The sequence below is a fragment of the Aspergillus tanneri genome (genome assembly GCF_003426965.1).
Source record: "Aspergillus tanneri strain NIH1004 chromosome Unknown AapTan_4_pilon_pilon_pilon, whole genome shotgun sequence".
Lineage (NCBI taxonomy): Eukaryota > Fungi > Ascomycota > Eurotiomycetes > Eurotiales > Aspergillaceae > Aspergillus > Aspergillus tanneri.
Window position 1 is genome coordinate 2,883,789 of NW_022984631.1, and position 19,544 is coordinate 2,903,332.

At 52.8% G+C, this 19,544-nt stretch overlaps 11 protein-coding genes across 11 annotated transcripts; 4 read left to right on the plus strand and 7 right to left on the minus strand.

Moving 5' to 3' along the window:
• Positions 1-23: 23 nt before the first annotated feature.
• On the plus strand, positions 24-800 carry ATNIH1004_006131 (ubiquinone-binding COQ10-like protein; the record flags this gene model as incomplete). The annotated part of the gene is made up of 1 exon (XM_033570767.1): positions 24-800. One exon carries the CDS (start codon positions 24-26, stop codon positions 798-800), a length of 777 nt encoding a protein of 258 aa, XP_033426799.1.
• A 210-nt stretch (positions 801-1,010) lies between these two features.
• Positions 1,011-3,009, minus strand: sod4 (mitochondrial 37S ribosomal protein mS42; the record flags this gene model as incomplete). The annotated part of the gene is made up of 5 exons (XM_033570768.1): positions 1,011-1,541; positions 1,606-1,730; positions 1,845-2,025; positions 2,088-2,160; positions 2,921-3,009. The coding sequence occupies 5 exons, from the start codon at positions 3,007-3,009 to the stop codon at positions 1,011-1,013; spliced, it is 999 nt and encodes a 332-aa protein (XP_033426800.1).
• A 175-nt stretch (positions 3,010-3,184) lies between these two features.
• Positions 3,185-4,024, plus strand: ATNIH1004_006133 (uncharacterized protein; the record flags this gene model as incomplete). Its single annotated transcript, XM_033570769.1, has 1 exon — positions 3,185-4,024. The coding sequence occupies one exon, from the start codon at positions 3,185-3,187 to the stop codon at positions 4,022-4,024; it is 840 nt and encodes a 279-aa protein (XP_033426801.1).
• Positions 4,025-4,351: 327 nt separating this feature from the next.
• Positions 4,352-6,136, minus strand: PIG-S (GPI-anchor transamidase GPI17; the record flags this gene model as incomplete). Its single annotated transcript, XM_033570770.1, has 2 exons — positions 4,352-5,821; positions 5,888-6,136. 2 exons carry the CDS (start codon positions 6,134-6,136, stop codon positions 4,352-4,354), a joined length of 1,719 nt encoding a protein of 572 aa, XP_033426802.1.
• Positions 6,137-6,515: 379 nt separating this feature from the next.
• On the minus strand, positions 6,516-7,295 carry ATNIH1004_006135 (uncharacterized protein; the record flags this gene model as incomplete). Its single annotated transcript, XM_033570771.1, has 3 exons — positions 6,516-6,557; positions 6,644-6,887; positions 6,952-7,295. 3 exons carry the CDS (start codon positions 7,293-7,295, stop codon positions 6,516-6,518), a joined length of 630 nt encoding a protein of 209 aa, XP_033426803.1.
• Positions 7,296-7,853: 558 nt separating this feature from the next.
• Positions 7,854-9,398, plus strand: ATNIH1004_006136 (hemolysin III family protein; the record flags this gene model as incomplete). The annotated part of the gene is made up of 2 exons (XM_033570772.1): positions 7,854-8,009; positions 8,073-9,398. The coding sequence occupies 2 exons, from the start codon at positions 7,854-7,856 to the stop codon at positions 9,396-9,398; spliced, it is 1,482 nt and encodes a 493-aa protein (XP_033426804.1).
• Positions 9,399-9,916: 518 nt separating this feature from the next.
• ATNIH1004_006137 (uncharacterized protein) lies at positions 9,917-10,539 on the plus strand (the record flags this gene model as incomplete). Its single annotated transcript, XM_033570773.1, has 2 exons — positions 9,917-10,186; positions 10,243-10,539. 2 exons carry the CDS (start codon positions 9,917-9,919, stop codon positions 10,537-10,539), a joined length of 567 nt encoding a protein of 188 aa, XP_033426805.1.
• A 208-nt stretch (positions 10,540-10,747) lies between these two features.
• On the minus strand, positions 10,748-12,221 carry ATNIH1004_006138 (Zn(II)2Cys6 transcription factor domain-containing protein; the record flags this gene model as incomplete). Its single annotated transcript, XM_033570774.1, has 3 exons — positions 10,748-11,557; positions 11,617-11,946; positions 12,006-12,221. The coding sequence occupies 3 exons, from the start codon at positions 12,219-12,221 to the stop codon at positions 10,748-10,750; spliced, it is 1,356 nt and encodes a 451-aa protein (XP_033426806.1).
• A 471-nt stretch (positions 12,222-12,692) lies between these two features.
• ATNIH1004_006139 (NudC domain-containing protein) lies at positions 12,693-13,440 on the minus strand (the record flags this gene model as incomplete). Its single annotated transcript, XM_033570775.1, has 3 exons — positions 12,693-12,724; positions 12,778-13,099; positions 13,192-13,440. 3 exons carry the CDS (start codon positions 13,438-13,440, stop codon positions 12,693-12,695), a joined length of 603 nt encoding a protein of 200 aa, XP_033426807.1.
• Positions 13,441-14,245: 805 nt separating this feature from the next.
• On the minus strand, positions 14,246-16,819 carry ATNIH1004_006140 (uncharacterized protein; the record flags this gene model as incomplete). Its single annotated transcript, XM_033570776.1, has 1 exon — positions 14,246-16,819. One exon carries the CDS (start codon positions 16,817-16,819, stop codon positions 14,246-14,248), a length of 2,574 nt encoding a protein of 857 aa, XP_033426808.1.
• A 662-nt stretch (positions 16,820-17,481) lies between these two features.
• Positions 17,482-19,179, minus strand: DPH2 (2-(3-amino-3-carboxypropyl)histidine synthase subunit 1/2; the record flags this gene model as incomplete). The annotated part of the gene is made up of 1 exon (XM_033570777.1): positions 17,482-19,179. One exon carries the CDS (start codon positions 19,177-19,179, stop codon positions 17,482-17,484), a length of 1,698 nt encoding a protein of 565 aa, XP_033426809.1.
• Between the last annotated feature and the right edge of the window lie 365 nt (positions 19,180-19,544).

A 19,544-nucleotide genomic window follows, 5' to 3' on the forward strand; every position in this document is an offset into this window, starting at 1 on the left:
CCATCACCACTCCCATTCTCCCAATGAAGGCCTCTTTACTGCGACCATCGAGTCGCTGGATCCAGTCGCTCTCCATCCCATCACCATCCCTTCGACCAGCTACTACCCTACCAACAGCAACGATATCACGATCCAGAGCTCTACCAACATCCCGAGTACCAAGGACCGTCACATCATCACTCAACACAGCACGATCATTCGGTCTCCCTTCACTCTCCTCCTTCCTCCCATCTGGAAACAACGGCTCCTCGGAACGCACTCTAACCGCCACACGAACCCTACCGTATGCGCCCACGGGCCTATACCAAGTTATCTCCTCCGTGGAATCCTACTCGCAATTCCTTCCATTTCTAACCGCCTCTACCGTGACGCATCGCGACCCTTCCACCGGGGAACCCACACGCGCCTTCCTGACGGTCGGGTACGGCCCGCTCAGCGAGACCTTCACGTCGCGTGTGGACTGTGATCGGAGTCGGTGGATCGTGGAGGCGCGCAGCGGTGCTAAGTTCGGTGTGGATTCTAAAGATGGTCAGGGGGAGCAACAGCCACAACAGGGGAGTATCTTCCCCGGTGCGAATGAGGGGATCTTCGAGTACTTGAGTACGAGGTGGGAGTTGGTGCCGTTGGAGATGCAGATGGAGACCGGGGGACCGAGGACGAAGGTGAATCTGGAGATTCAGTTCGAGTTCCGGAATCAGTTGCATGCGGCGATGATGAGTGCGGTGGAGAATCAGATGGCGGGGGTGATGATTGAGGCGTTCGAGAAGAGGATTAGAGAGTTGGAGGGTATACGTTCATAGATGATATTTAGAGTAAGGGCCTGGTTGGAATGTACGATAGAGGTTTGATTCGAGTTGATTTCATTGCGATGTATCGCTGTACATTTAAAATTTAATTTAGACCCAGATATAAGAAACACAGCTCAAACTAAACCAGGTAGTATATAATACATTTATCAAGACATGAAGATGAAACCGACATATGCACCCCCCCATTCATAGCGTCTATTTTCATAGCATGCTCAGGCTCCGGTTCCAGGTGGCCGCCTGTCGTCCTCCCTTCATCGAGCTGACCGCATTGTAGTTGTCAAACACCACCTCCCAGTTGATCCGATCCCACCACCGTTCCAGATACTCCGCCTTGCCTGCAATTCCGTAGTCCATCATCCACACGTGCTCCCAGGTGTTGACGCACAGGATGGGCTGAACATCCACCGCGCCAGGGGCCAGGCTCTTCTGGTTCTGTGAGTGAGATCCCATGGCACCGGCATACTGGTTACCCAAGGGAGCATCTGGCGAGTGAGTCGCCATGTCGACCGGTTGTCTCCGAGAATGGGCGGCCGGGTAGGGCGAGCCGGCGTTATAGGTGCAGAAGATGTGCATTAGTCCCTCCCTTTCCAGGTTCTTGGCTAGCCACACAAATCCAGGACCGAACATAGCGTTGGCGGTTGCCAGGAAGTCAAGCTTCAGAGACTCGACCGAAGAGCAGGTGTCGACGATATCCTTGGCGAATTTTTCGGGGATCTGCGTGGGGTTGGGTGACTGTTGCGAGAAAAAAAAGTTAGGCGAGAAGACTCAAATGCATTGACTCATATGGCTCACTCACCAGACAGTTGAAGAAAAAGTGGTTGTTATGGGCCATTGAAGCATAATTAAAGACGGACGCCATCTCCGGGCGGCGGGAGTACTTGACCAGCAGATCTCCAGGTTTCGCATCGGCATCGGGGGTGTCTGTGCAAAGTTAGGTTCCAGATACAAGTATTCAAAGCCGCCTGTTCTTCATTTCAGTCCCAAACCGAATGGGAACTGCCAACGAGCTGGATGCGTAGAAGCCCTCTCACTCACCCTGTGTCAACAGATTCAACTTGTCCACAAGGAGGGTCTGGTATTGCGTCCAGGCGAAATCAAAAGCCTCGGGAGACAACAGCTCCGAAATGCCATTCTTTTTAAATTGCGCATCGTGGGTCAACTGAGGAACACGGTGCAAGCTGCGGGTTTGGAAGCGTGGGAGGGCGGAGTTAGGTTTCTACCAACGAATCAGCCAGGGGCCGGGGCGAAAAGGCCATTGAGAAGGCGGACAAAGCTCACCTGTGTGAGGGAGGAAACCGCACGCAGAGAGCTCTGCGGCCGCAGGAATCGAGGAAGCATAATGGCGGTTTGACTAACGGGGAGTTTAGAAGCCAGCAATGAAGCAAAACCGCAGAATTTCCATCGGCGTCGGAAAGGCCACCCGATCGGGTCTAGCGTGGCTGAGGTAAGCTCTGGCCAATCATCGGCCGCGCATTTACTTTGCCTTCAACTTCATCTCCTCATCTCCTCGCCAGATAACAACACGGCACAGCTGCTCTCCACAGAGCTCCTTTTAGCGAACAAATAAGCATCTGCGTTGGCCATTATGGTTCGACTGCCAGAAGGTTGGCGCCTACTTCAATCGCTCTTATTAGACGGCTTCCCTGGAGCCCCATCTGCCCACGGCGCTTCCGGCTGCAATCATGGTGGACTTTCTGGGATAGCTTGCATCGGATTTATTTCAGGCAACATGGAGCGGTTAATGGTCTATAAACCTTGGGTGGACTTGACTGGTCTCTTTTCCAGATGATACGCTTTGTCTGCTGGTTGAGAGCTTTCATTGTTCAACACTTCCTCAGAAATCCATTGTTGGGAATTCTTTCATCTAGAGTCTCCTTCGCTTCTAACTTGAATCATCATCCTGGCCGCATATTGTCCAAGCCTAGTATTCAGATCTCCCACTATCTAGAGCTGCTCCTAAGAGTAGTCAAGTCAACATCGCCATGGCGAGGGCAATTCCGACCGTTGCATCCTCAAGGGTACTACTCCTTGCTCTTGTAGCCAGTTCCATCTCACATATTCATGCACTCAATGTGCTGCTACCACGTGCAGACAGCTGTCCCAGTTCTTACACAAAGTGCGAGGCTGCAGGCATACCAGACTCGTTCTGCTGTCCGTCTTCGTCGACCTGTGTTAGCCTGGACGGCGGCACCTCAGCCATATGCTGTCCCAAAGACCAAAGCTGCTCATATATCCAGCCTATTGCCTGCAATACACAGCTTCAAAATGCAACGCTCCATCCGACAAACCCCATCAAAACCACCAGGTTAGACGATGAGTTGCCCAAGTGCGGCGATTCGTGTTGTCCCTTTGGATACACTTGCAAGGGAAACAAGATGTGTGAAATCGACGACAGAAAGTCGTCTCCCACAAAGCCCACCTCAACGTCCACTGCGACAACCGCTTCATCCAAACCAACCAGAACAATCGATCCCACCGCTTCTACAATCACATCACCTTCAGACCCCAAATTCTCCCCCTTATACTCTGAGTGTAGCTCCACGGCCGCTGGACTATCTATGCCATGTCCCTCGTACCCAAGTAAAGCGGTACTCGCGGGATTTTTCCCCGGCGCCATCTTCGGAGCCGTGCTCGCAGCCCTGGGGATGTTCTGTTTCCGACGATGGCAACGACGACAGATTCCACCCTCCATAAAAGTTGTACAGCACACACAACGCTCCTCCAACGGCACTTTACTTGGGATATCCAGCCCAATCCCCACAGATGACAGCTCCTACCGCACTGATTTCCTCCTACGTCGATCACGATCATCGAAACGAAGCTCCGAAGGGGCCCGGTCCATGCTCCAACGCACCGGCACCCGAGTCAAGAGCCTATTTGGCTCCACCCCTAAAATCACCGTCCACCCTCCCCCGGAAAAAGAAAGGCCAAAAGTTCCCCCGTTACCAGTCACGCCACCCCAGAAGATTCGTCCGCAGCGTCTGCCCAGCACCGAAAGTATCAGAGTCTATACGCCCCCCGGCGTGTTCGCAGGCACTGGTGTGCTGAAACCCGATCCGTATCCCGCTTTTCGTCTGGATACCACCTTCGCTGATATGATGGACCAGGTGGGATTCAGTAATAACAAGGGTGATCCGTCCTACCGTGTCACTGATACTTCTCAGGAGAGTTCCAATATCAATACCAGTACCCTTCGGGTTCCTCGCAGGTCTTGACTTCTGTGACTCTGTCTTTATTATAGTCTGCTTTTCGTTCAGTATATTTAGCATTGCTCTTTCTCTTTCTGATGGCCGCTGCGGCGCTGTTTCTTTTGTATGTTTGTATTGGTATTTAGCACATAGACTCTTGGATGTTACCCCCCCCGATCTTCTTGGTTGGCGAGATATCTTGAATGGACAGTTGGAAGCTTTTAATATAACACACAGATACACGCCAGAAGAGAGTTGGCGTCTGGATGATAGGCTCGATAGAACAAAATTACATTGAATACCATGATATTTACTATATACTGCAGCGCAGAGAGATGGAGCACAAGCACGACCTCACTGACGTAATTTCCTAGCCTTCCAACTGGCGACTATCCGCTTGATCTCTTTGAGGAGTCCCACAACCAACGGCACCCCGACCGGGCCTAGTAAGGGTAGATAGACGGCGACTTTATGTTCATCGGGGAAATAGACCTGACCGACCATGCTCTTCTCGAAGAAACTGCGCTCGGCCTCCGACTCGGCGATACGGGCGTTGGCCAATGCCGCATGGAAGCGGCCCTCTTGCAGATTCGTGCACGCGGACGACAGATGAGAGAGGGTGGTGGACACGGAGGTGGCGACCGAGGCAGGGATCGGGATAGACGGGAGGGACTCCGTGAGACGGGCGAGGGAGCCTATGGTGGATGAGGCGGAGAAGATGAGGGTGGCAGCGCGCACGCGGATGAGAGTTTGAAGACGGAAGGGCAGGGAAGTGGGTGTGGTTGGGGCACCCAGCAGAGTCAGAAGCTGATGCGAGAAGGTCAGGAAGGCCGGCCGCAGGGACTCCTGCGGTAGATGCGCCGGGTTGGTGGGACGACTGGAGGTTGTGGACAGAGGGGGATTGAGTAGGAACACTCCGCCCCATTGGGGGATGATCCAGCTGGTGGCGCTGCTCTCCTTGACGACCATCGGGGATTGGGAGGGCTCCGGGACATAGAGGATGAAGTTGATGGTGGGACCGGCACCGATACTAGGGCTCAAGGGCCATTCGGCGGCGTTAATAAAGGCACTGAGATCTTCCGTCTTCAACGTCCACGCCCGCTGCGACTCGTCGTACTCTGGGAGGGGCGCGTTGGGGGAGAAGCCCGCATAGAGCTGGACCTGGGTATCGACGGTGAAGTTGCTAATAGGAGCATAGGCATTCAGGAGAGGCGCAATATACTCGTCGACGGCGGCTTGGATGTCCCAGGACCATGGCTGCGGACCAGGAGTGAAAAGCGAGAAGGCCAGGTGATAGGTGTCCGCATGCTTCATCGAACGGCGCAATCGCCTGCTGATACTCTCCGATAGCTGGGGAGAGATGGAGTTGAGGAGCGCAGAGGGCTGCTGATTGTTCGACGAGGCCGGGGTGTTGGCACTAGCACCGATGCCATTGTTGTCGGACAGGATATGGGCCACTATGGCTTTCTCCTCCGTGAATAGATTCTGCAGGGTTCCCGCGATATACGCCGACAGCGGAAAGTTGGAAGAGGACGGTAGGGGAACTTGAGTAGGCGGATAGTACACATCCAGCTGAGTCATGTCGGCATGAAGCTCTGATTGGGGAGCAGCCAAGTCATCGTGAGCGAGCAGTCGAACCGTCAAGGCAGTATCGGCCTTGCTATCATCGTTGTCGTCCGACAGCTTCAGTCGCAGATGATGTGCCGAGAACTCGTTCAGATCATCGAGGGTGTGCTGGGTGGCGCGCAAGAGATGCTGCGCGTCGGGCTCTGGTAGAGATGGGATTTCGAATCGGATCTCGAGAGGGAATACTGGACGACAAGTCTATTGATTGAGATTGAGATCAGCTAAGTTGCTCCAGACTGACCGAGTTACACATCGGTGGTTTACTTTTCCATCGGCCCAGTCGACCATGTCTTGAATGGGCAGCTGAGCTCGGTAAATGGACGTTGTCTTCCACCAGATGGGAAGCCCAAGGAAGACAATGACGGCCCAGAATGCAGCTATCACCTTGAACCGCATCTGGATGGCCTCTGGTTTTTCCGGCGGAGGAGCTCGCGGGGCGGACGGTGAGGCCATGGAGGAGTCGTGCGAGGCAGTCAGTGACGAAGACGCCTGGTCTTCATTCTTGCCGGTCATGACCAGGACATGCTTTGCCAGGAAGGCGAAAATGAGAAAACAGAACGGGAGAGAGGGAGGGAGGGAGAGACAGAGAGAGAGAGGAGGAGGTGATGGTAGCGGAGAGTGGAAAGACGAAGATGGACGATGGGCGGAGGACAAGTAAGACGCGATGGGCGGAGGAGAGGATGCCCACCACCGCATTCCGGACACAACGAGGTGAGATATTCTACGTTCATACAGGGCTTAATGGTGGAATTTCATGGTATGGATTATTCTATCTTTTCTCATGAACCATTCTGATCCAAATCACACCCGGAAAGAGATAAGACACCAAACTACCTGGGTATCGCTATGAAGCAGACAAAAAGCACAAACCATCCCAACACTCCATGTACGGCTAGTATTCCTTTTCGAAGATTTTCTGAATCGGTTTCGCAGCCTGTTAAGTCGTCATCCGTTAGCAATAAACTCCATTGACCCAAGGCGAGTGTAGCCGGAACAAGGGGATGGAAAGGGAGAACCAACGTCGATAAACCGCTCCAGATCTTGGTCCAAACTGGCCAAATCTTCCTTCCGCTTGTTGTTCTCGGCGATCAGCGCCTGTTTTCGCTTGAGGAGTTCCTGTCGGGCCTGCTCAAGTTTCTCGCGCTCGGCATGTTCATGGTTGATGCGAGCCACCATGAGCTCGTGAGCATCCGAGTCCTGGTGTTCAGGGAACAAAGCCAGGAACTGCTCGACGGGGATTAACGGTAGGGAGAGATACTTGTGGCTAGATGACCGGCATCATTAGTGACTGACTCCATCCGTGCATTCTCCGGAATGATCACACTTACTCGTAAGATTCGCACGCGGCAATCTCGCCTGTCAGATGTCGTTGTTCATAATACAAGTTCTGCAATTGCAGATGCAGCCGATCGATTTCCTGACGACCCTCTGCGGTGGACTGTTTGGTCTCTCGCACGCGGAGAATAGCCTCACGATTCTGGCCACGCAGGCGAGCTAGAAGAGCAAAGAGACGCTTCTGTTCCTTGGATGCAGTCAGCGCAGCTTCACGCGGGTCAGCATCCACGGTCGGATCCAAAGCAGCCAGAAGTTGTTGGCATTTGTCGCGAGTTTCGGCGCAGGTGGCTAGCACAGGCAATAGCGAAGGGTCGGCGACCAGATCTCGGACAGCCATGACGACTAGAAACGTGCAGGCAATACGGTCGCTGATGGGCCGGATGCCGCTGATCCACGGGAGATTGAGAACGTCAGCAGTAGAATGGATGATGGATGGATGAACTATAATTAATTTCTGGCTTCTTGGAGAGTGGTGTGTCGGCAGGAGAATTCATTGATGAAATTAATTGATTGATGGATGATCGACTTCCCCCACTCGGATCCCGATTCTCCTCTCTCTCTCTTTCTATATCTCCCCTCTTTCTTTCTCTCTCTGTGATTTTCTCTTCCTATTCCTCTCTTCCTCGCTCGTTTTTTCTTCGCCTCGTACTTTGCAGCAGTTTCATTGATTTATTCCATTTCCACTCTCTTACACGTTCTCATTCTGATTGTTTTCTTTCCTTCCCCTTACCGACAACCTCCGATCTTCGGGTCCCAACATCTTTACTCTCAACCCAACGCATTTCCACCCACCCCAAGATAGTGATGTGCTACTAATTGTTTGATTTTTTTTTGATTTTTTTTTCGGTGGGATTTTTGGACGGACCCCTTCCCCATGGCTTGTTCAGCGCAATCCATGACCATTGAGTCGTATCCCGACACTGTCGTGTCCAGCGCTTATTCTACGCCCTCGGAAGAAACCGCTCTTCTGCGGGATCGACGCCGTCGACATTCCTTTCATACGGCAAGGAAGCTCTCGTGTGACTACGATGCAGATGCCGTGTTCCTCAGGGTGAGCATTCAAACAGGCACCTGCTGTCTTCAGCGACCAACCTAACCATACTCGTTTGCGTAGGTGGAACTCTTCCTGGCCGAATTAGAGCGTCGCCTGCACTGGATTGAACAGTATCGCCGGTCCCATATGGTCCAAATCGATGCCAGCTTGCGCCGGGGATATGCCACGCTCGAGGCTGTGCGGGATTCGTGTTCCTATGCCTCCGGGGAACTCATGGGCGGCGGCAAGAAGAGGGCCAAGATCTTGGTGGAAACCCTCGAGGACCGCTATAACGATGCTTTGGCGACCAAGGAGACCCTGGAGCAAAAGGCACAGGCGGGAGTTCGCTTGATGGAGTCCTTCCTGACCGAACTGGAGTCCCGTGCCCATGCAGTAAGGGACCGCGGACTCTACGGGGCCCTGGACGATGGGTGGAAGGCGGTCGACTCGAAGCTGGTCCATGCGCGGGAGGTGGTGGATGAGGGCATGGAGCGTGCCCGGAAGGCAAAGGAGGCTCTTCGCGAGAATATCGACCAGGCGATCTTGCTAGCCAAGGAGAAGCGGCTAATAACCTATGCGGATCTTCCACACCCGTGGCGAATCAACCCACATATCCTGCAGGGCTACCGCTTCACCTCATCCAAGGTGGAGTGCTTCGCCTCCGTGTTCACCTTCTCAAACGAGCTGGTCAACATCTGGTCCCACCTGATTGGCCTGTTCATCGTTCTCTCAGTCGCTTTCTACTTCTACCCCCTGAACCCGAACTTCATCCTCAGCACCAACACGGACGTGTTGGTTGCAGCCGTCTTCTTCTTTGCTGCATGCAAGTGCCTCGTCTGCAGTACACTCTGGCACACCATGAACAGCATTGCCAACCAGGGGCTGATGGAGCGGTTTGCCTGCGTCGATTATACGGGCATCTCGATGCTGGTGGCCGCCTCGATCGTGACGACCGAGTACACGGCCTTCTACTGCGAGCCGGTATCTCGCTGGACGTACATCCTGCTCACTATGTCGCTGGGGATTGGTGGCGTGATTCTCCCCTGGCACCCGACGTTCAACCGCTCGGATTTCGCCTGGGTCCGGGTGGCCTTTTACGTGTCGCTGGCCCTCACCGGCTTTGCCCCTTTGGCGCAGCTCACCTACACACGAGGCTTCGCCTGGTGCCTGTATTTCTATGCACCGGTGATGAAGAGTATCCTGGTGTATTTCATCGGCGCGTGCATCTATGCTTCTCAGGTGCCCGAACGGTGGCGTCCTGGACTGTTCGACTATGTCGGTGGGAGCCACAATATCTGGCACCTGGCGGTGCTGGGCGGCATTCTCTTCCACTACTGTGCGATGCAGGATCTGTTTGCGGTGGCGTTCCAGCGTGCCCAGGGTGAATGTCCGAATCTGGCTGCTTAGCGGCCGGTTGCATGTATATCCGACTTAACTATCGAGTCAACCACTCAATCGTTCTCGTATGTGTTCGGGGCATTACTATTCTTGTACATAGGTTGCGAGGCATCGGCCTGACTTGGGCTATGCTCTGGATAGGATATACGATGTATGGAGTATCATTTCTTAGCCTATATAATAGAGCATATCATTATGATAGATGTTTATTGACCAGGTACATACATAAGTGCTGAAGGCACAGCCTCGAGTCTGCCCGATTTGGAAATCCTGACGGCCAATCAGCGACGGCACAATGTAGATGCCTGAGGGATCTGCATAGCCAGCCTTAGGCGACGAGTCACTTACTTATCATTGCTCTTACGGCGTTCGCTGTCATTATCTTTTATTCTCTCTCATGCTTACGGTGGCAGCAGTGCTTATCTGGCCTGGATGTCCTGTAGTGGATGTCAACATACATTGAACCTGCCCTAGAACTATATCACAACACTCTATCCCACTACCTATACATAATTCTATAAATCAAGATGAGCTGGCTCTGCTGTCTCTCACGTCCTCCTCAACCCGAACCCACCCCCATCCACACCACCACTGAACCCAACGAACCCAGTCCAATCGACACATACTCATACTCATACTCCTCCCCCGACCTCCCAGCATACACCCCCAGGCCACGAAGCATCCACGAAAAAACTCTCGAAGCGCACATGCGCGATCCCCCGGTTTCAAACACCACTACCACCAGTACCAACTACTATGATGAAAAAAATCAGTATACAAATACAATGGAGGCAGATGTTCGTCCTGAGGATTTGACATCCGATGTTTCATCCGCTATCTCCTTCACTAGTAGTTATGGGAATACTTCCACAGCTACGAGGGAGACGCCGCCTCCGCCGTATTCGCCGCGGGGGAATTCGCCGGTGTTGTCAATGAGGTCGAGGTCTGGGTCGAGTTCGAGTCCTGGAGAGAGGGGATCTGCACGGGGGAGGGGGGAGTCGCTGTCTCTCTCTCAACCTATGGCTCTATCTCAGTCGGTAATGCAGATTCAATCAATGGTGCAGACGCAGATGATGCAGATTGCCCAGCCCAGACCCGTGTTTCAAAGGGACATGTGGGTGAGGAATCTAGTTGCGAGACGGAGTCTTGATGAGAATGGGATATCTAGATCGAGCCGGTCTTTTGATCGGTGATCTCATTCTTCTTTTTGATACCTGCGGTATTCTATGTTGGATGAGTTATGATTGCATTTCATTGGCGTTGGTATATGACATATTAATAATATAATGCATAACAAGCTTCAATCTATAATCAGTATTCATACCAGTATCAATCTATAATTAATAACAATCATACATCTATAAATTCATCCTTTCTTGAACATGTCGTAATAAATACCCACACGTTTCAGCCGGAAACTCCAATAAAGCCAGGACACGAGGATCATCACTATCCTCAAGATACATACAGATAGCGGTGCATTCGGACCTGATCCTCGTTTCCATCCACCACTGACGAGCCGAATGAGCGAGACCCAACCACCATGCGAGAATCAGCAAGGCGGGGGGATCTCTTCTGAGCAATCTCTCATAGAACGAACTGTCCAATCGTCCCATGAAATTCGTGTACATGGAGAAGCTACGCATGGAACGTTCTGCGGCCAGTATGGGTGTGAGCATGCGCAGCGGCCACAAATACGGGTTCGAGCCCTCGGTGGAGGAGTCGTCGATGGCACAGATATCAGCGAATGCGGGGTCCAGACCCTCTCGCCCGGATCGGTGGTCGTCGAAGAGGGGATTCGATTGTCGGGATTCCATGAATAATTCGAACCATACGCTGCGGTAGAGCCAAGGTTGGGCGAGACTCAGAAGATGACGTAGACCGCTCTGCAGCATTAGCCAGTTTAGGGATTCCGGGTCGTTGGAGAATACGAAGGAGCTTCGCGGATCGCACGTTTCCAGGCGGAAGGAATGTGTCGTCATGAGGAAACAGGCGGAGAAAAGTGCGTCCATGTTCTCTGACCTGACGTGTGCTATCTCTTGTGAGTACTGGCTGATCGCCTGTTGCCAGTGGTAGGCCTCGACGGCTGTGTAGGAGCTGTTGTCAGGGAGGGCGTAGCAGAGGTGTGAGATAGCGGTGGCAAGGATGCTATGCATGAGAAATGGGGACTGCAGACTTGTTAGAATGGGGCACTTCTAAAGCTTGATGGAATTGATAGTGTACGGACATCAAGTGCGAGTTGAATCATTTTACCCCGCGGAATACTGTGGATGCTCTTGCCGTTGACTACGGGAGCCGTATGCTCATGGAAATGATGCAATGCACGCACCGGGTCGGACAGATTTCCTCTCTTAGGTTTGACCCGCAACAGCTCGTTGATCTTGGAGGAGACCGCTACCAGCGACATGGAATATGCGGTGGAGTCTGGCGATACCAAACTGGGGACTTTCTCGATCAAGTATGAGACAACATCTTGGTGGTGTTTACTTCCCTCCTCGTAGATGCAATCGACACCATATTTTTGACAGCGAAGACAGTGAGGTTTGGTTTCATCACACTACTCACAATCAGTCTCTACATACATGCTCCTGGGGGATAGAAATAAAGTAATAGTACCTTGACCCTTCGCTCCTTGCATTTCATGCAGCCCCCACGGGACTTCTGATGAGGCCGACGAGCATGGTAGGTCCGATCCCCGGTCTGTCTAGAGGATCTAGCTCCTGGCTGGTATTTGGATACTTTGAATATGCTCTTCTGTCCCTGTAGCGCCGCCAAGAGTCTGGGACTGTTGTGCTCTTTGCTCTCCGGGGATGTATAGACCGAGGTGGCCATCATGGATTCGATTGATAATTAATCTATGACCCTGGCGATGACTAGCACAACCCACTCTAGATTACGGATGAAACTAGGCGAGGACTGCAAAGTAATAGCGTGGCGGGGTGAGCTCGAGCTTCACATCCTTATTTGCTCACTGGTCAAATGTGGAGTAGCACGTGGCTTTCAGCGTGATTGAATAGTGGATTTCTGCTCTAATCTGATGGATTCCTCTGCAATAAAGGTCAAGAGTCAAGAGAAGCGATGAAGGATTGAAGCTTCACTCCGTAAAGACGTTGGAGTCATTTGGTGGACGGTTAGCACTAGTCCGAACCAGGCAATGCTCGTATTCGCCTTCTTACCAACTTCCTGGACCTATGGACAATATGGAGTGGATACAGTACAGAGAGATAAAAATAAATCCATTCATGCAGTGCATTTAAGTAGACAGCTCATGACTTCATACACCATTAATTTCCCCACGCTATCTCAACCGATCTTGGCATTCGAAAAGTCCATTTCTGTATACATCGTTAGCAGAGACAGATCACACAACAGAATGGTATAGACATACCAGGATGTTCCGCTTGGAACTTCTTCAGAAGATCCATCTTGCGCTGTTCATCACTGCTCGGTCCGCCGATCTCCTTCTGTCGCTGGTCGTACATCATCTTCTCAACCATCGCTCTCGTCTCTCCGTCCAGATCACTCAGTTTCGACGACTCGGGCGTAATCTTGCTCACATCGATCTTCGGAGCAGAGGTCACCACATGAGGCCACCACTCCACCTTGTTGACCTTGTCCAGATGAATCGACACTTCCTTTCCAGGCGGGTTTGACGTTGTTTCCAGAGTCCATGAGCTTTCATCCACGAGAACTGGGTGAGGGAAATCGCCCTGGAATGAAATTAGCCTTGACTTTAGTTCGACGCATGTAGCTGAAAATTGAAAAGAAGCTCAGATAAAAATGAAGTCAAAAAAGTAATCACCTCAATGAACGACTCCTGTCCCTTAATCGCCACCTTGATCTTATTCTTCGTCAAAACCACATCCATATCCCTCCCCTTGATGTTCGCGGGAATCGGGATCGTCACGTCCACGTCCTGAATCGTCTGTGTCCATTTGTACGGCAACTGAGCCTGCTCGGCGTCTTCCTTGGCCTTGCGCTCTCTTTCCTGAAGTTCACGCTCAGCAACCTCACTGGCCGTGGGAGCCTGTTCCGAATCGGCAGAGGACATTCTCAGTGATTGATTGGTCTGTTCGATCCCAGGACTTTTACGTTCCAGGAGCTGTTGAGAGGCGTAGGTGGGGTAAGCAGCTGTTCTGTGGGGTTGTGATGTTCTATGGGCAGGAAGGTACCTGAAACTGGGACCGTAGAATTGATCCGGCTGTATCGTAATGACTCGAAAGATGTGTAGAGTTTAGAAACGAGAAAGATCGATACTCGACTGCAGACGATGAGGACTTGTTCGAGTAGTTTCGATCCGGTCACGGTTGGACCCGCACAGCTTAATCGGGCTCTAACTGCTTTGGGAACGTCAATACAAACCACACGATGGATGAATGCTAATTTAATGCTAGTCTGTAGTACAGTAGAATGGGCAGTCCTACGGATTCCATTCAGTGTAAAACGTCAACTGCTTTTCATAGATTGCACGGATAACTACCCCGACAGGCTATGTCTCAAGGCTAGATGACTGACTACGAAATTTCAAAGACATTAGAAGCTCTATCACATGCCAGCAGATAGAACAAGATGTAGCGAGTGGTCCCTGGTAGTCGATGTCGTGTCTGTAGCTCCTGCCTCTCGAAAGACACAATGATGCTCCCTGCGCATTACTCTCGTGGCCTGTCAAGCGCAGGAGAACCAGCACGACCTAGCCGGATCAACTACCGAGGCGATTCATCAGAGCAACAAAGGTAAGAGAAAAGTCAGGAAAGAAAAAGAAAGAGATTCAAAGAGATGTCATGTCACCCTACAACGCCAGGACCAAACATTACGAGACAATGCAAATCATGCAGGTCTGTTCCACCAGCGCGGAATCACTCGGTCCTATCCAGCCAAGCATCATCTATGAAAGGGTCTCTCCCAGGGACATTGCGGAAGCTTGGGTGATAAGCCGCCGACCCGTGATCGTACTCGCTGACAATCCCCATTTGCCGAGTTACGACGCGCGACGGTTCAACCGAGTCAAAAAACTGGCCGGCAAATTCGGCAACCTCGTTGGCGATCTTGGTCTCGACAATTCCCTCCAGCAGTTGCATATCTCTCTTCCACTGTTCCTCGCGACGCGCTTTCTCTTCTTCCACCCGGCGGCAGGTTCCGTCACGCTCACGGACCTTCAAGCAGTTTGGGCAGAGATAGTTCACTTCGCAGTAGGAGCAGCTGCATGGTGGGTGTGCTTCAACGCACTCCTCACATACATGAACTGAGCAGCTAGTGCATTCTCGGAGGACGCTGGCGCATCTCTGTCGCTGATCACCTACCGCGCGGTATTGAGGGCAGAAAAACGACTGGCAACCTTGCCACTTGGAGATGTCAAAGGGTGACTCGCAGTAGACGGACGACGGAGACGAAGAGCGGGAGCGGTTTGAATTGGTGACGGAAAAGCTCCTGGAGCGTTGGTGCGCGGGAGCAGCAGATTCGACATGGTCAATTACATGGTCATCGGTGATGCCATCTGTGGGGACGTCTTCGATAAAGCTGCTGGCCGCAGAATCCACGGTGTGCTGGGTTCGGTAAGGCAGCTCGAATGCCGAGGGAGTGGTTACATATGGGATAGGGGGCGGGATATAGGAGGGAAAGGTGAGTCGAGCAGCAGACCCGGCCCGAGTCTGTATCGCCATCTTCTCCAGTGTAAGCTCGCGGTACCCGCAAATCCGAAGACGAAGGCCGCGAAGGTCATGTTCAATGCACAGGGGCTTGGAACAGTTCTTGCAGTGGACCTTCCACTGGGGGGTATCGTAGCATTCCTGGCATAGGTTGCGCGGACAAGCCGTAGGGTCTCGATCTGGAGGGCCCAACAGCCACTTCATCATAGCGATATGACCTGTTTCCAGTGTGTAGTCGGGTTTCCGGGGATCGCCATAGGCGTACTTGGGAAATGTCTTGCTCCACTCGTGAGCCGAATATTCGAGATCCTCCCAGCCCTGTCCCCGAGGGAGAGGCGCTGCTCGCACCTGGTCCACGTCTCTATTGGGAGTTCCGATGCTGATGCCACCTCCACCAGAGAAGATGGGCTCCGTGCAGCACCAGTGGAAGTTCAGCATAGGGTAAGGCGTTGTGGCATTCTGGTTGACCGCATTTCCATCTGCAAGGTAGACCGGGGGGTCTTGCATGAGACAGGGCGAACTGACGGCACCTGGGGCCCACCAGAGGGAATCCGGTGCTTCTCCTGCTGTACCTAATCTGGGCTGGCAGCGGACATAGGGGCGATCGTAGGCACAGCTCGCACAGAGTGTCTTGCGACAACCAACGCAGTGCATGAGGATGCTACATTGTTCACATCTTTCAGAGATCTCCTCGTCGCAATTATCACAGCGAATGTTCTCCACAAACTGCCGGTGACTCCAACGCAGGTGTGCGGGTGTCATTTTGCCCTCGCCGGGATCTCTCCCCTCACCTGTTCCAAGGGGCTCGCCATAACAGCCGGTCTCACTGTATTCCCACAGCTTGCCATCTTTCTTGGACGGGCGGAACCCATGATCGACAGGGCCAATCCAGTTCTTGGACCGCCACAGTCGGTCAAACACCACCCAGACTTCTGGTGACCCCTGCGGGACTCTCATGGAGACATATCCCCGTCGTCTGAAACATCTTCCAGCCGGGGTGGAGCACCACGACGTATCTGTCCAGATTCCCAGCTTGTGGCAGAGATTGACCAGCTCGTGAGTAGGCTCGGAGTCAGAGTCTTTCCGCGTTAACGACGAAGACAAATACGGCCTTCGCCTATGGTGGCGGCAGCGATATGTGTAGAGGCTCTTGAGCGCAAGGTGCTTGGTAGATGGCGAGCTGCCAATATTCTTCTCCATGCTCACGTCATACTGCAATCCAAACATCATTAGGTATGGAATAATGTGGTATTTGAGCGAGACATTTTTGCAACCGCGGACGGAGAGGTGCTCCAGTGTCTCTCGCCGCGAATACAAGACAGTTGAGATGAGGATCTGCCCAGATACTGCGGTGTTATCCAGCTCCAAACTCGTCAGACACGGGCTGAAAGGAATGACCACGTGCATCAACAGCTGATCCAACGCATATGGTCGAGACTGGCGAGAAACAACCGCGTCCGAGCTCCCTGGGACAACCACTCGGAGCGGAGATGGGTTGCTGGATGGATAAAACAAGCGGAACGACAGGTGCTTCCATGCTGTGGGGTATGAACGGAGGAAGGATCGGAGAAAGCGGGAGGTATGATCGAGCTTGAGGACGGTATCGGTGGGGATCTGAAGTAGGAGGGATTCAAGGATTGGCGCATGGGTAGTAAAGACTCGCTCGAATGTCGACAGAGATCGCTGGGTTGGGATCACCGACTGTTCCAACGCGGAGGCAACCAGCACTTGGCCGGTGGCTAGGAAGCCGTCATCCTCCATGGCGTCGACACCCGGCTGTGCCATCGTCAGAGCAGCCAGATCGATAGCGGCAGATGAAACGAAGACACTGGGGTTCGGTCGTCGACTTCTCCTCTTTCTTCTCTTTTTGTCACGCTGCGAAACGTCAAAACGCGAGGTCGAGGGCGCAGCGGAGAATGCGGGAGACCCAGGACATCATAAGAGGGAGAAACGGGAGGGGACAATGCGCAAGGAGGGCGATTCACCAAGCGGAGGACACCCTGCGATGCCATCAAAGGGAGAAATGATGGAGCGAGATAAAAAGACGCTGGCTTGAAGGTGGTGGCTTTGACAACTCATTTGGATGAACTCCAACACATCCGGGATCTGCCCGCAGCATCATGTGATAGGTCGCCGGGATACGACGACTTGGTATCATATCCAAGAGCGTCCTTCCACGATCGATACAGGGGGAGGGGGCTTTAGGTATTGATGGGCATTCATTCGTTACGGACTTCAGAGATTCCACGCGGTAGAGTTTCTATGGCTGCTTGTCTACCCCCTTTTTTTCGCTCCCTTAGGGCCTCGACCAGTGTGGGAATCCAAATGGGGTGATATCTACGGAGAAGGTAACTTCCTCAACTATGAGCCTGGATAGTACATAGTAGATCCATCGATTACCCGACTTAACAGGTTTCCCCTCACTGCTAGAAATAATTAGGGCGAGTCTAATGCTTCTCTATTGATCCGCCCACAGTATATCCCCTTGCGATTCCCTTGCGCCCTTCCACCACCAGCGTGCTATCGTTAGACTCCTCATCATCCTCATATTGGATATTGAAATCACTCCCCAGACCCTTCCAGGTCCGATGCGACCGTAGGTACTCTGCCCCTGGCGAGAGAGTACCGCCGATCACGGCTACATCCCCTTTAGCCCGCCGAGCGAGAGCCCGAGCAGCAGAAGGGCCACCGGCTGCAGATGCAGCATCGTCGGCAGAAACGCGAGGTGCGGATTCCCGCATCGGACGCGAGTGCGAGACATATCGCCCTGTCCGCAAATCGAATTCAGGTGGCGCGGACTCGGGTTCGGACATCTCGTCATCGTCCTCCGCGGTCGCACCGTTAGACGAGGGATTAGAAACCTCTGGCTGGTCAAGGACACTCTGGAAATCGCTCTGCCAGGCTCCCGTCCAGACCCGTTCCGTATCCGCCTTGAGAGTAAGCTCCAACTCAAACGGGGTAATTACTGGCTTCCAAAAATCTTTACTATCGACCAGGGAGCTCTCCCAACAACCAATCACCACCCAACCACCGATCTCACTGAAATTGGCTACCTTGGCGGCATTTAACTTGCCCACCACAAACAGATAGCTCTTCTTCCCGGCGGCCGCAATCCGCTCCCTGACGTGATCGACGATGTGTAGGTAATTCTTCACACTGAGAGTGTTAACCAGGATCCCAAAGATCGGTACGGTATTGAGGGAGGTCAGGATGGCATATCGGCGCCGCAGAGTGGACGCGGTCGACGCGGGCAGCGGCTTGACATTCTCACTGGTCAGATCGTTCGTGGGATATATGTAAATTGAAGCGACGCGCGACGCAAGGGTCAGGAGAAGCGCGGTGGGAGGGTCGGAGATGTGGAAAAGCTGCCACTCCAAGAGCGACTCTGACGAGTCGCGGACGGAATCCGGCACGGTTCTATTGGGAATGGCGGACGATGGGTTGTGGACTATCTCCGTGGCAAACAAACCGCTGTAGCCTTCCTTCACTAGTCGTGAATACAGCGAGGGAATATGGTCGGAGTAGGTCACATCAGCCGCGAGAATGACCTTCGTGGTAGGGTCGGGGTAGGTCTCCTTGAATGCCCGGACAACGGGCTCCAGCGGAAGAGGTTTGTGGGTGAAAACATGAATCACTGGGAGCCTCGCAGTTGGAGACAGGCATGAGCGTCCATAATGTACAACCACATCTGCATCCACATGCTCTGCGGCAACTTCATCAACACAGCATGTTCCATAGGATGTGTCGGCCAGAATATACAGTCTTGGGGCCGGCTCGGGGGTCTTCACATCAAGCTGAGATACCGCATGGGACAGCTCATTCGGATCGGCACCAGCGTTTGTCCCCCTACTCTGCGCTACATCCCCTTCGTTTGACTCCGATATGTTGCGCTTGTCCAGGCCGCGACTGAGTAACTGAAACACCCGTGGAGCATCCGGAAGCATCTCATCGGGGAACTGGAGAGCAATACGCTTGTATCGCGCTTGGCGAATTTCTTTCAAGGTACGATCAATATCATAGGTGATCGATAGTTCCTCGTCGGACAGAGTTTGAGCCGTATCGTGTGTGGTGACGGTGTCTGTGGCCTCCAAGATGCGAGTGTCTGGGGTCGACAACACGGGCGCTGCCTCCATTTCGGTGGCCATGTCGACTGTACAGGATGGTAGTCGAAATAGCCAGAGGCGTATGGAGAGAATGCGATAAATTGGCGGGGATTGCTGAGATGGTGAAGCCGAAAAGAGTGGTGCGACTTTTTTTTTGCGATTATTTTCCAGGCCATTTTAAATCCCCCACTTTCACCCCGCCATCCGCAGAGCCAATAATGCGCTTGTCAATTACGGATATCTGGTCAAGGCAATCTACTCTTCTTAGCTTCTTTCATTTTCTGGATTCAGTTATCGATTGAGTCTTCGTGATAGATATATATACAGAAACCAAACACAGGATCATCATAGACCTACTCGAGCTGGTTCTCCCGCCTTAACACGCCGAATTAATTCATGAATTGGGG